The sequence below is a fragment of the Rhamphochromis sp. 'chilingali' genome (assembly GCF_963969265.1).
Source record: "Rhamphochromis sp. 'chilingali' genome assembly, chromosome: 1".
Taxonomy (NCBI): Eukaryota; Metazoa; Chordata; class Actinopteri; order Cichliformes; family Cichlidae; genus Rhamphochromis; species Rhamphochromis sp. 'chilingali'.
Window position 1 is genome coordinate 57,451,699 of NC_137929.1, and position 15,193 is coordinate 57,466,891.

General features: G+C 42.3%; 1 protein-coding gene across 1 annotated transcript; it reads left to right on the forward strand.

The window, feature by feature from the left end:
• Window positions 1-8,371: 8,371 nt before the first annotated feature.
• LOC308404958 (uncharacterized protein) lies at window positions 8,372-14,012 on the forward strand. The gene is made up of 4 exons (XM_080895286.1): window positions 8,372-8,468; window positions 13,162-13,217; window positions 13,310-13,689; window positions 13,793-14,012. Exons 1-4 carry the CDS (start codon window positions 8,437-8,439, stop codon window positions 13,928-13,930), a joined length of 606 nt encoding a protein of 201 aa, XP_080751412.1. The 5' UTR covers window positions 8,372-8,436; the 3' UTR covers window positions 13,931-14,012.
• The last annotated feature ends 1,181 nt before the right edge of the window (window positions 14,013-15,193 follow it).

The window sequence follows — 15,193 nt, forward strand, 5'->3', positions numbered from 1 at the left end:
TGAACATAATGACGTCACAGTGGGAGAGTAAAACTGAACATGATGAACACAGAACACCAGGGCCCTATTTCAGGAAGCCGGTTTAGTGGAAAAACTGAGTAAGTATACCCTGAGTTAACGAAAACTCTGGGTTTTCGGTTTCACAAAGCGAGTTCAGCTGAAGCCTGAGTGAGTCACTATGACGACACACTCCGTGAAGCTAACCTGCCCCCTAGCAGGTTTACTACAACTAACCCTGACGTTCTCCCCCCTTTTGTCGGAAACCTGACAGTAGGAAGTGTCGGACATGGCGTGCCCCGTCCTTGAAGAGCCAGTAGATCGTGAAGCCCAAATTCTCCGCAGAGCTCTCCGCCGGGAGAGAGTGATCAGAGCGCGTTTGGACATTTTATCATTTCCTGATGAGTTTCTGTGCGAACGTTACCGTTTTTCAGCACAATCTACAATTTATTTGAATAACATCCTCAGGCCATATATTACGCATGTGACACATCGCGGACATGCTCTCAGTTCATTACATATTATTTGTATTGCACTTCGGTTTTTTGCAAACGGGAGCTTTCTGTATAATATTGGTGACGCTGAGCACGTTTCCAAGGCTACCGTCTGTCGGGCAGTCAGGTTGTTACAGTTGCACTGAAACGTCTCCTGTACTCGTCTGTGGTGTTCCCCGGTCATAGACCCACAAGATTTATCAAAGAGGGATGCCACAAAATTGCAGGTATCAGGATGACCAAAACTTAATTTATGATGTGGTGATACTTGGACTACTACTTAAATTTTACATTTATTTTCAGGGTTCCCAGGCGTGATTGGCTGTATAGATGGCACTCACATTCCAATCATTGCTCCTTCAGTAAATGGAGGGGACTATGTGAACAGGAAGTCTTTCCACAGCATTAATGTACAGGTACATAGTTCCCTGTAGCATTTCAAACTAACAAATTATTTCATTATAGTAATGGATGCTAATTTGTGTTCTCTGCACTGTGAAGATCATATGTGATGCTGCCAACATTATCACAAATGTGGAAGCCAAGTGGCCAGGCTCTGTCCATGACTCACAAATATTCCGTGAATGTACACTGAGCACAAAATTTGGACATGGTGAGTTGAGAATACTTTAAAATATATAAAGACCAATTGCTTCAGGGACATTTGAACTGAAGTGTATCCTTCTGTCTTAGGAGAGTTCACTGGCTACTTGCTTGGTGATAGGGGGTATCCATGTTTACCCTATTTGCTTACCCCTTACCCTGACCCTGAACCGGGCCCACAGCAGCGATATAATCTGGCTAATTGCAGGACAAGAGCCAGAATTGAAATGACTATCGGAATGCTTAAGGCCCGGTTCCAGTGCCTGCAAGGACTCAGGGTCACCCCAGAAAGGGCATGTGACATTATTGTGGCATGTGTGATTCTTCACAACATTGCCACAATTAGAGGAGAACACTGTCCTTCTGAACCACACATCAGCAGTGATCCAAACCATGAACATCCTGACCCTCCCACGGACATACAAGATGGAAGCGCAGTCAGAGACACCAGTCTCTGTTGCTTCCTCCTCTGTAACAGCTGTCAATGTTTTTTCATTATTTTCCTGTAGTAAAGAAATAAACAACATTGCTGTTCTACTGTAAACTCATATAATCTGTGGAGTATTACTCACAACTGCATGTTGGTCTGGCTCAACAGGAGGCTGCACCAGATGCAGTACACCACCACCATCAACTGATAGAATATGAGGTTCATACAGGTCACTTATAACTTACAAGGGACCAAATGGCAATTAACAAACATACCAATCACCTTACACTTCATTGTCATTATGCTCTCAAAGACAACCAAGACTGAGGGAAGGCAAACTCAGTAGGAAAATAACTTCACTACAAAATACTCCATTATGGTAAAGAGTTTATCAAATGAATGAGCAGCACTGCAAAGGTGACTGTGAAGAAAGGATGTATGCACATCATGTATTATTTTGAATTTACCCCCTATGTAGGCACTTGTGTCTTGCGGGGTTATTGACTCAGAGGATGTCCCCGCAGAGATGCCTTCAGCCACAGGGCGCCCACTGTTTTGGCTGAGGGCCAACTGCTCAGCCTCTGTGAGTGGTGGTGGTGGAGGACCCCCACCTGTTTTTCGGGCCTCCGCTTTCTTTCTGTTGGCTGTAACGGGTCACATTTGAGCATACAGAGTAAGCAAATATGTACTTGTAATGTGCTCAGATAATTTCAATAAGTGCTTACAGAAAGAAAATTAATGTAGCCTCTAACTGCAATTGATTTACATGGGACAAACAGACCAAGCACTATGGCTCATAATACAATTACACCTTACCTGTTTGGACTATATTTTTATATTTCATTTTTACTTGCTGCCAGGAACGTTTGGGGCCTGTTGGGTTGCACCTGCGCTCACATCACATCACAAAATAAAATGTATAAAATAACAAATAAAATAACATATGATAAAATAACGTGTTAAATGGGTGGAAATCCCTAGATCAATGTTTAAATTAACACTCACGCATTGACTCTGTCGGCTATGTTTTGCCATGCATGCTCTCTTTCTTTTGCAGCTGTGGCTGTGTTACTTTTTTTCTGCAAAATTTGCATGTTATCAGCATATGCTGCCATCAGAATTTCGGCCTCAAGCGCTGTAAAATACATTGACCGCGCCTTCTTTCCCTCCGTCTCCATGGTGACTCGCTTAATCTGTGCTCCGCTTATCAGGGCTTTATGTATCCTCGTCCGCGCGCTTCACTTGGGGTTAAAGCAACTCCGCGTTGACTGAACTAATTGTTATCAGCCTTTCTGAAACCGAATATTCCGAGTTGGACAGTTCGGGGTTACTCAACCCTGAGTATCGTTTTTCACTCTGAGTTTTCTAAACCGGCTTCCTGAAATAGGGCCCAGACCTCTTCACAATAAAACAGGAAACATAATGAGACATAGACATGACAACCCGAACTTGACAACGTAAGACACAGACATGAAACGCATGAAGAGCAGGGGAGATTTAACATGGTTGGAAACACGAGGGGAAAATAATAACTAGAAACACTTAGGCATAATAATACAAACTTGATAACATAAGACACGCAGCATGAAACACGAAGGGTGAGGGGAAGCTTAAATACAGGGGAAGAAAACACAAGGAGTCTAATAACCAAATGAACTTAGATAACCTAATGAACAAAATAAACTCAAACTTAAAACGCTGGGTCAAAAGACCCAGGACCATGACACTTTTTCCCAATACCATTTAATAATCTTTAGCTCGATACTACTCGATCACTGAAATACTACATGTTCTCTTCATATTACATGTTGGTATTATATTCTAATATCAAATACACAATTTTCCAATGGAGGCCTTATAACAGACTGCATTGTTCTCTTCTGTCTAATTTCACTGCAGTGACAGTAGGTACAGAATTGAACTGACTCTACTGCTCTACTGAAATATAAATCAGCAGTTTTTCAGTGTTTTGTCGAATCAATCACGGCATAAAAATTGGACCTTTTCTTTTGAAAAATGTAACAGGTACAGGTTTTTACAAACACAGTTTATTTTGTTGTTGTTGTTATTGTATCTTTTTGCAGTGCAGTGATGACATATTTTCCAAACAAAAAGAAAAACAAAAGCAAAGACAGGAAAAATGAAATTGATGGAACCTTTAGATTACCAGAGAAAGTGAAGTGTCGAGCCTCATGGATGATTTTACCAGATTTTGCAAGGCCTGATACGACTGTTAGTCAGACGACTGATACTACCTCCAAGCATGTGACTGATACCAATACAGCTACTCCTTACGCAAAGACTGATGCTACTTTCTACCCAACAACTGGTGAAAATATTACTACAGTACTCCTAGGACTATTGGTACCAATGCTACTAGCCCATATACTAAATCTCCATCTACGTTTACAACTCCTGCAACTTTTCTGAAATGTGATAATGGAGGGATAGACATGGACGGTGTCTGCATCTGTCCTGGTAAATGAACCGGAGAGACATTCTCAGAAGGTAAAAGCAAAGAAATACATACAATTACACGTTGTCACTTCCAATACTTTTTAAATTGTTCTTTAGAGTTCCATCTTCAGACTTAAAAAGAACAAAGAAAACAAAATTAATATATACAAAATACAATACTATTGACTTCAAAGTAAATACTGCAAAGAGGGTGAGCTTTCTTGGCAGAGGTTTCTGCTACTTGACTGCTTCTTGATGTTGTTGAAACAAAACAAAATAAAAGAAATATAAGATCACTGTCAGATGACACTCTGTGTGGCATCTGATGTATTTCAGCATACACATCACTCTTTTTATAATAATAATAATAATAATAATAATAATAATAATAATGGATTGCATTTATATAGCGCTTTTCGAGACCCTCAAAGTGCTTTACAATTCCACTATTAATTTACTCTCACATTCACACACTGGTTGTCACGGCTGGCGGAGTGAGCCGTGTGGTGTGGAGGAAAAGGAGGACCCAAAATGCAGCAAACTGATGATACGAGTGATGTTTATTTACAAGGTGGTAGTGGCAAAAACAGGCAACGAAGCGTGAGCAATTACAAACGGAAACCTAAACTGGGAGAAACTAACTGGCAAACCTGAGACCATACAAAGGGGTGGGGGGCAGAGAGACGCAGAGTAATGCAGGCAGATGAATGCAGACGAGCCGACAACGAACACAGACCGACACCCACTAAATATACACACACAAGGTAATCAGGTAATCACACACAGGAGGGAAGAACAGCTGAACCTAATACACATGAGGACCGGAGGAGACAAGCTGAACACAATGACAACAGACACAGACTTTCAGAACAAAACAGGAACTCCAGAACACGAGCCTTCAAAGTAAAGCAGGAAACACACAGACTGATTTGCAACACAACACGGGGACATGGACAGAGCACCAAGGACAGACACAGGTAGGGCTGAATATACACCAACTTCAGGTTCAACCCTAAACTAATACAAATCAGAATAAACACAAAACGCTGGGTCAACGACCCAGGACCATGACAGTACCCCCCCTCCAAGGGCTGGCTGCAGACAGCCCAAAGCAAAAACAAACGACCAACCCAGGGCGGGCGGCGGGGGCCCAGGACGGAGGGACCAACACTGCACAAAACGAGCTCTAGCGAACCGAGGGAATTGTCCAAAACAAAAACACACATGCTGGAGCACAAGGACAAAACACAGTTCAGGAGGCCGGCCCGGAGGCTGAAAACTCAGAAGTCCAGGACAGTTCATCTTCTGAGGCCGGCCACGTCGGCGACACAGATCCAAAAGCCGACCAAGCGGAAGGCAGCGGCGGCGACGGGGAAACCGTTCAGGCGGCCGACCGTGCGGACAGCAACGGCGGCGATGACACAAGTCTGGAGGCCGACCGCGCGGAAGGCAGCAGCGGCGTCTAGGAGGTCGTCCATATCGACGATGACGCTCCACCAGCGGCCTGACAGACGAACGCTGATGTCGAGGCGGCAGTCTGGGACCCGATGGCGGCGTGGCCTTCGTAGCACCAGACGAGACCAAAGCAGAGGCTGGACCAGGCGAAGCTGAAGCTGAAGCGGAAGCGGAGGCTGGACACTGGTGGAGGCAAGCTACAGTTGTCGCCACAGCTGCCCTGGGGCAGACTGACAGAAGAGAGGCTGCCATATCGCGCCATCGGCGCCTCTGGCCAACACCATTTTGCTTTCTCTGCTCTCTCACCAAATAGAGTCTGTTCAAACATGATGGGTCAACAGAACATACCAAAGATCTTAATTTGCTCAAAACACCTAATGTATCAGCTATAAAGATGCCAGTTAGGTGCCAGTTATTGTATCATACATCATCACCTAAAGAGGTAGATTGACAGAACCGAATCTACCCTGAGGTACCCTTGAGCACGGTACTGTTTCTACTCACTGCTCCCCGGGTGCTGGATTGGTAGCTGCTCACTGCTTCACTGAGTGAATGGGTTAAATGCAGAGGACTAAGCAATTTCCTATGGGATTAATAAAGTATACATTAACAATGAGATTCAAGATAAGGCAAATTCAATAATATTCAACACATCTGTAAAGCAGAAATATGAGTAAAATACACAAGTAATATAACGGAAATGGTGATACAACGTAATATAATTGGTGAATAGCACACTTTGTGGCATTTGTCAATGCCATTAGAAAAAGGGTCACCACCGTCAGGCAAAAATCCTGATGGTGTTGACATCTGATGGTGCTGACAAAATACCCTACTTTCTCTCATTACACATGTTCTTCTGACAGAAGCCATCTTGTTTTTCATCAGTTGCTTATGGCCTCTACAATCTACCTAAATGAAGCTCTTTTTACAAAAAAACAAAAAAGAATTAGATATTGCATTTCATCGACTGTGGTGTTGACGCACTATGGTTGTGACACAGGGTTTTATCAGAAAGGTATGCCATAAATGAAATAAAAATAAAAAACTTACCAGAGCAGCGAACTCATGGCATGTGTATTAAACAGAAAGTGGTAAGGGGGCGTTGGTGTTGACAAAAACTCTGGACACGATTTTAATCACTTAAAAAATATGTAAAAATAAATTTTCGATTCGATATTTTGACATTAAAAAAGGTATTGACTTAAATACTTAATGACAAGCGCCATGCTGTTTAATTTTACATTACTTTTATTTATTTATTTATTTATTTATTTTGTATTTTAATATTATCACACCTGCTTCTGGACAATGGATTTTTAAGGTACTGGTAATCTATTCTTATTCTATTAGGAGGATGTTTATGTGAAGCAAAATGTGAAGCATAGATTGGATCTTCTTTTGCTACTGGTTCAGTCAATATTGTTTGGAGAGAGATAAAAGCTGCAGCTCAGAATCTAGCGCAAAAAAATATGTAAACACAAGGTGCGGACCGCCTACGCATTAGAATCAGTGAGATGTCGGCTTTCAACTCCGACGGCGTGTCCGTGTACGTGTCCGTGCGGTCGGGTGCGAAAGCCGACATCTCACTGATTCTGATGTGCTGGCGGTCCGCACCTTGTGTTTACGTCTTTGTGTAGAATCCGTGTACCCGCTCTCATTTACTGTTTTTGCTGTTTGGTGGTTGTTGAAATTGTGTGAGGTTTAACTTTAGATTATCAAAACCCACCCCTGGTGGAAATGATCCCACCATCCTTTTCATAAAACCACTTGGTGTTTATTTTGTCTATTAGCTGAGAGTTGATGGAATATATAGTTTCAGCTGGAATAATTATTAAGTAAGATTTTTGCCACCTGTTAAAAATAACCGCGTCGCTTTTATGTTGGCTGGAGATGACGAACATACGGAATTTATCTCCCTGACGACAGCAACTGGGAGTGACTGAGTGGCAGTAAAAACAAATACGTGAGACGGAAGTGTTATTTTCCGGGAAGACGGCACAGAGTGCAGTCGTTCGGCTGTGGTAAGTATTCGTCTTTGTTTTGTTAAACATTGGGGAACAGGGGTTTTATGCGAATGTATATTTATTTCAGGTTGACGGTGTCCATGTGAAAAATGTTTAAAAGAAGAAGAGAGCTGGTTAAAAGTCCGAATTTTAACCATCCCCAGCTGCCGACTTTTTACGCCTTTTTGGTGGCTTCATAATCTGTTTAAGCCGTGACGATCCTCAGAATCACCTCAGACCCAGTTAACACAAAAACAAAGTACTACAGTCGAGCCACATAACGAGTCAGTGACGTCATTTCACAGAAACTGGTTTATCACGTTTGGTCACGCGGTATTCTGAAGAACGACACGAGCTTCGTTTGGATACGCCCCCTTTGCTCAACGCATGCTTCGTTGCTCATTGTTGCACAGCAACATGGGACAGAAAAAGAAAGACAACAAAGATCCAGGTTCATCAAAGTCTTATTATTAAAAGATAGAACATTTAAAGGGTTCCCACGCTTCTCAAATATTCTCAGAAAAGAAAAAAAAAAAAAAGGGTAACAATAAATAAAACTTGTTCAGGGGTAACTGACCTCCAACATGAAATTTTACACGTGAGAGACAAACTCCAGGCTTGAGTGTTACATTTCAATAATGAGGAACGCCTACGTAAAGATTATATTTAAATACAGCTTTATGTCAAAGGTTAAATATTTCTTACAAAATTTTAAACGTACTTTCTAAAAAGGGATCTAGATTATTATTAATGTAGGATTATTTTCAAATGGTTTGTTCTTTTTGCTGTTTCTATGGTTAAACTCAGATTACCATTTGTTTTTCTCTTTTAAAAGTAGTTTTTTTTAATTTGAAAGCTTTGAAGTTAAACATTAAAAAATAATTTTATGTTATTGCTGTATTAATGTGTCAGTGCATCAGTAAAGGTTTGAAATATTAATCAAAAGCTGCTTCTAATGATTCAAATTTCATTTTGCAGGTGACAGAGAACTAAAATGGCAACAACAACTGTAATGCTTGACAGCGGGTAAGAACCAGTTTCCCTACTCTGTAATCTCACTAAGTTTTGTTCTAGTGAGTCATGTAAATAGTTTTAGATCTCAGGTTGGAACCTGCCCAGCACCAGTAGCGGTTTTTGATAGGGCGACATGGGGGGTTGCCCAGGGAAGCATCATGGTAGGGGTGGCATCACGGGTATCTCCAAAAAAAAGTTGCTCGTACTCATGCATACATCAGCCAGCGCAATTTGGAGATGTCATAGGCACTGATCGGTCTTCTGCCGCCCATTTGCTGGGAGTAAGGGCGCCCTCCGTTTGCAAGGTGCGCCTGCTGCTTGCGGCAGAGTAAGGAGAGCGCGGGGCGGTGGGGGATTCTCTGGCTGGCTGGAGCAGCATCTAATATCCAACCCGCAAAATGAAACAAAATAAAAACAAACCAACAAACATGAAAACACTGGACATTATGATACAGACTTATAATTTGTACCTATGTTTTTTTCGAAATTCTATAAAGTGAGTGCGAGAGCCCTCGGTGAGCCTGCTTGCTGCTGTGCTGAAGTCAAAGTAAACTTTATTGTCATCTCCGCTGCATACAGTACATTATATAGAGAGACGAGACGACGAGACGACGAGACGACGAGGCTCCAGTCACAGCAGTGCAAGTAAACAAACAATAAATATAAGAAGAATAGGAAAATAAATATACACTTTAGGACTAGGGGTAAAGGGATCAATAACTATTTAAAATTTACAGTTTGATGATTTAATATCTCACACACAACCTGTCGACAGGGGAGGGGGGTGCCGGCTTCGGGTTGGGGGATGGGTGTTCTGGAGCGCAAAATTAAAAACAATGGAAGATGGTCAAGAACAGTTCAAAGCCATCAGGTGCTCAATTTAGAAAAAAGAGAAAAGAATAGGAGAGAAAAGAAGAGGAGGAGAAACGAGCAAAAGATACCGGAAAGCAGATGTGTCATTGGATAATGGCAGGACATGTATCCTGAAACAATCAGAATCATATTCAGAATACTTTATTAATCCCTAAGGAAAGTATGTGTGTTACAGTTGGTCCAGGAAGAAATTCTAAAAAAAAGTAACAGTGACAGAGTAAACTCCAAACAATAAGATAAGATAAGATAAGATAAGATAACCTTTATTAGTCCCACACGTGGGAAATTTGTTTTGTCACAGCAGGAAGTGGACAGTGCAAAAGTTATGACGCAAAAATTAGAATACAATAAGAATAAATACAGTACACAGCTGTACAGAATAGAATAAAATAAAATACTATATACAGTAGAATAAAATAGAATAAAAATATACAATAAGATAAAAATAGAATACGAATGCTATATACAACTGAGTAAAAATACAACGATGCCAGAAAAGATTATTGCACTTAGTGTTATTGCACATGTGTGGATGTGTGTGTTTGTTCAGTTAAAGTCTTTGTTGTGGAGTCTGAAAGCAGTGGGGAGGAAAGACCTGCGAAATCTCTCCGTCCCACACCGTGGGTGCCGCAGTCTCCCACTGAAGGAGCTGCTCAGTGCTGTCACAGTCTGCTGCATGGGGTGGGAGACGTTGTCCAACAGGGATGACAGCTTAGCCGCCATTCTCCTGTCACTCACCACCTCCACTGGGTCCAATACATTGCGTTACAGATTTTGCACATTTAAGAAATAGCACTAATATATACAGATCACTCAATTATAAATATCAAGGATTAACAGAGGTGATGATAAATAAATATCAAGATTTTGGGGCAATCAATTGTATGATATTGTGAGAACGAAGGCTGCATTGGTTGTGGTTTTTACACATATAAACACATAAATAAGTTGGAACCAGCCCAAGGAGATAAATAGATAAAGATCAACCAATAGGAGAGTCTGCGGATATGCAAAGATGGACATTTAGCAGCAGCATACAAAGAACAATGATGTACACGATTTCCATAGCCAGTGATAAAGTGTAAAGCAAAATGGTACACAGTATCCAACCTCTTTAGGTAGTGAGCAGGTGCATTCATAAAAAGCAGGTCACCATAATCCAATAAAGGTAAAAAAGTTGCACGAATCAAGTGTTTTCTCACTTGGAGGGAGAAACAGGATTGATTTCTTTTTTTTTTTCTTTTTTTTTTTTTTGTGTCCCATTTGGATCTATAGCCATCAGAATTGTTGTCTTAAGGCCAAGAAAGATGCCAAGCGGATTTATTTTACCAAGTGGATCATCATGGCCTTGCCATATTGGTCCATTTGATTGACCTTTATTATAATTATGAATTTATTTTATTTTCAGTTGCTACAAACGGGACAGACATGACTGGGGGATAGGACAGGGGGAAAGAATGAAAGAAAGAGAGGGAGAGAAAGAAAACCAAAGGGGAGAAGAGACGGTGAGAAGGGGGGGGAAGAAAGAAAAAAAAAAAAACAACAAAAAAAACAAAACACCTGGGTCACCTGTATGGAGAAAAAAAAACAGAAGAGAAAGCAAACAACAAAGAGCAACATAATAAAAAAAAAAAGCACCATCACAATAAACTAGCTAGCAGTAGATATCAGTAGATACTAAATAATAAACGATATTGTGCAGCACGCAAGATAGACAGCGCACAATGTGCTTCGAGGCAGCAGCCAAGAAAGCTGTAGTCCGCGTCTGTGAATACCCGTGTGTACACCTGTGTGCATACCTGTGTGGATCAGCATGCTTGCATTCCAAAGGTTTCTCCATGTAACGATCTGCTAGGGAGTGTGGGAAGCCACAGCCCCGTCCTCCAGGGTATGAAGCAGGTATGGAGGAGATCAAAACTCCAGACATCCAGAGGCCCCCAGAACACAAGAGACCAAGGAAGACCAACAGAGGGGCAGCCGCGCCACTGTCCCAGTAAGAGCTGAGGAGAGTCCCAGATGAGGGCTCACTCAGCAGCCGCGGAGCAGAAGCCAGGGGGAGTTGCAGTGACGCGCCCGTGAGCTCCGCTGGCAGCCAGCTGTGCCTGAGTGACCGAGCCCCAGGCCGAGAGGCCGGGGGCACCCCACCTCCAAAGTGGCCCGAGCGAGCCCCAGGCTCCAGGCCCCGATAAGCGGCCGCCAAGGAGTGAGCCGGTGTGTACCTGGACGCCCACCCCCAGACACAAAGAACCACCAACGCACCGACACCTGAGGGAGTCCGCCACTGGCAGGGGAAGTGGTGGTGGGTGGAGATAGGCCTCCAAACCTTGGAGGGCCTGAGATGTCCCCAGGGAGGTGGCGTCTGATACCCAACCTGACATATAGACAGCTGGTTGGGTCTCCTGAAGAGCAAAGACCTGCACAGCTAAGAAAACGATTGTGGATTCTTTGATATTTTTAAATTGATTCCTGGACTTTTGCTGTTGAAATAAAACAACTTAAAAATTTTCACTTCTGTTTATTTACTACTCAGCTCTTCTCAGTGCTTCTGATTCTTTGCTTAACTCACAGCGGTTCAGACCTTTACACCATTTCCACTTTGGGGAAGTGTTAGGTCTAAAACCAGTCCTCGCTGTTTCAGAGACCCATCAGTGTAAACAAAGCAAAACCACAGCTCTTTTATCTTTTACTTGTCACAAGAGAAGCCCGGCCAGGATCTTGCAGAGAGTTATTCACTCGTCACCTGAGCTCAGCCAACTCCAAACCTGATTCCCCTTGCAGCTCCTTTTATTTGAGTGAAAACAGTCATACATTCAAGGCAAGCATATGTGAGCAACGTCAGCGTCTATCTGTGTGTGTGTGTGTGTGTGTGTGTGTGTGTGTGTGTGTGTGTGTGTGTGTGTGTGTGTGTGTGTGTGTGTGTGTGTGTGTGTGTGTGTGTGTGTGACATTTCCTGACACCATATATGGCTTGGCCCTTCACAACATCTCCAGTCGGTCCATATAGGGCATGACCTTTTAACGAATCAACATGTGTACTAAGCATGTAAAAAGCAGAAGTGAGCAGCCCAGTTAAACTTATAAAAACAGGAACTTGTTGAAATGACAATCTTAAAATAATCAACTCTATCAGGAAGAGTTTCTGTTTCCAGCTGTGTCCAGAAATCCAGCTGTGGATGCTCAGTATCTGAGCTACGTGAGCTGCAGCACAAGAAAAGTGGAGTTTGTGCTGCTCAAACATAAACAAAAATTACATTAAATATTCTTGATGGAAAATTAAAGGTCCAAATGTCAAAGAAAGGTGACATTTCTGAGTGCATCAGAGAGCATGTAGCACACTTTCCAGGGGCTGCCATATATCGGCTGGACGTGGACACAACGCCTCTTATTAAATGCCACCTTTAGCTCAGAGGGAGAAGAGACGAGAAGGAACGGGATAAAACGAGTCATTCTCGACATTATATCTGTATAACGCAATAACATTTACTCACAGTAACAAACATGGGGTGGCTGAGGATAAGAACCTAACTCACTCTGAGATGTGAAAATGAATGCAGAGTGAAGCCTCAAACCAAACTGCCACACAGCACAGGATGTATGCACCCAGGATGGTCGATGGTTCAGTGCAGAGGCAGCAGCTTGTAACCCCAAGCTCAAAGCTGTTGAACACACACACCAAACTACTGTGGTGCCATGACTTCAGGAGGACAGACATGAAATGTCATGACTTTGGCATTAAGCTCTATACAGTGAGGCTCACAGGCTGACTGAGGACTTGGGTAAAGGGAAGGCTGTTGTCACAAACTCTGTTAACATCATTATGTTTTCTGTCTTAGTTTGGGACATAAGCAGTCTAATGTGTCTCCTGTCTCTCTGTCCAAAGGAAGGAAAGGTATGCTACAATCATCTTTGGCTCATTTAAAACAAGTCATAATGTGTTTTCCATCTTTCAAACACCTGTCAAATGTCTGCCTTGTGTTGCAGATGAGGACTTACCAGCAGCTGTTTCACAGTTTGAATCTGCAAACAAAGGCAAGTGTTTCCCCTTAGAGAAGCCAGCTGGTGCAATTTTGAGGAAAGCAGAGCTTGAGGACACCGTTTACAAAGATTATCCTGCTGATGTGAATGGCTGGGGAAAATTCTACCTTCCAACGACTGTAACCATGCAAGTTATTGGCGTGGTGGAGGGCATCTCATGTCTGTGCGACCAGCTCGTTCTGATGACCTGCAAGGACAAACAGGTGTATGGCTATGATGGAGAGGAGCTTCATCTGGTGGCTTCAAGCATCAAGCAGCTACTTGATGAAGGAATGGAGTATCCAGCATCCAAGACCTACTACAAGGGGGAGGCCTTCAAAGACATGGTGAGAAATTACATTTGTTTGCTGGGAATAACTAAGCTTTCATGGTTGATTATCCTTATTAGTCTGTTAACTTTCTGTGCTTTTCTTGTTTGTTTGTGTTTAGATCAAGAAGGACTGGGAACAGGTGTGGAAGAGCCCTGTGGGGAGGAGGTTGGATGAAGAGCATAAAAAACTTGTGGCAACAAGAAAGCCCAGCTTACTGGACTTCATGAAACGCAATCAGATACTTAAAGGCTGTTGATTGTGCTTCCCTAACCCTGTGATGATTAGGGCTCCCTACACTGGAAAAAATGGGAATTGGGAGGCTTTTGAATTTGCACAAATGTTTCTCTTATTTACATGATTAAATAAAGTACTATTTACTTGATTATAAACAATACTGAGACTACTCATTTTTCTTGCATTGATTTAAAGTGACTAAATTACACTCAACAAAAATATAAACGCAACACCTTTGTTACTGCTCCCATTCCCCATGGGATGGACGTAGAGACCTAAAATTCATTCCAGATACACAATATAACCATCCCTCCCAAACAGTGGTCACAAATCAGTCCAAATGTGTGGTAGTGGGCACATCTGCTATATTGAGATAATCCATCCCACTTCACAGGTGTGCCACATCAGGATGCTGATCTGACATCATGAGTAGTGCACAGGTGTACCTCAGACTGCCCACAACAATAAACCAATAAATGACTGACGTTTGGTCCGTTTACTAGATGCTGTAAACGGACCAAACGTCAGTCAGGAGAACAACTGACATAATCCATCCACAATACGAGGTTAGTCATTAATATACTGCTGCATGGGCTGTGCTGTAGTTACATCGTAAAGGTTTAAAAACTGAACTTTAAAATGATTAATGGTGATAAAAACTGAGAGAGGCCAACACTGACTGTTTTTAGGGGCTTGTTGAGATTAAATAGAACAAGATACAAAACAATAAAACATGTTAAAAACACAACAGCTTCATTAAATGCAGACTACTTTGGGCCCAGAAGCAGGATTCAGCACGTCATCACTTAAAGACCAGTGTTCTGACAAACCATCCTATTTTGGCAAAACTTAAGTACGACTGTTTGCCACGTAACTTTGCCCATCAGAGTATGCGAGTGACATTTGGTGTATTTTAATACCACATATATATATTATTGAAAGCATATTACATATTTTAGCGCAAACATGTCTTGATAGCCGGGGTTTCTTTTACCGGTAAGTAACTCCACCTCAAGATAACATACAAAAAAAACCTTAAAGGTGTCCTCTAGAGGCCCAAATGGGGAAGTGAGTGAGAGCTGGCAGCAGATGGGTGCAAAGCGCCCTCATCTAACATGTCGAACAAATGTTGTTTGTAAGTGTGATAGTGGCTTTGCCACTGGGTTGCTTAACTAAAATTGTGATAAAAATTGTAATGTGACTGTTGGAGCTGTGTGACCTCTGTGAGCTTCCTGATTCAGATTGTGGTGGAGATGTAAAAAACTACAGGACAGCTTCAGATCAT

What these genes read in the sequence shown, in the direction of transcription:
- LOC308404958 (XM_080895286.1), top strand. Translation starts at nt 8,437, where the DNA reads ATGGCAACAACAACTGTAATGCTTGACAGCGG. An exon ending in ACTGTAATGCTTGACAGCGG is followed by an intron (nt 8,469 to 13,161) that starts GTAAGAACCAGT and finishes TTTCTGTCTTAG; the next exon opens with TTTGGGACATAAGCAGTCTA. An exon ending in TCTGTCCAAAGGAAGGAAAG is followed by an intron (nt 13,218 to 13,309) that starts GTATGCTACAAT and finishes CTTGTGTTGCAG; the next exon opens with ATGAGGACTTACCAGCAGCT.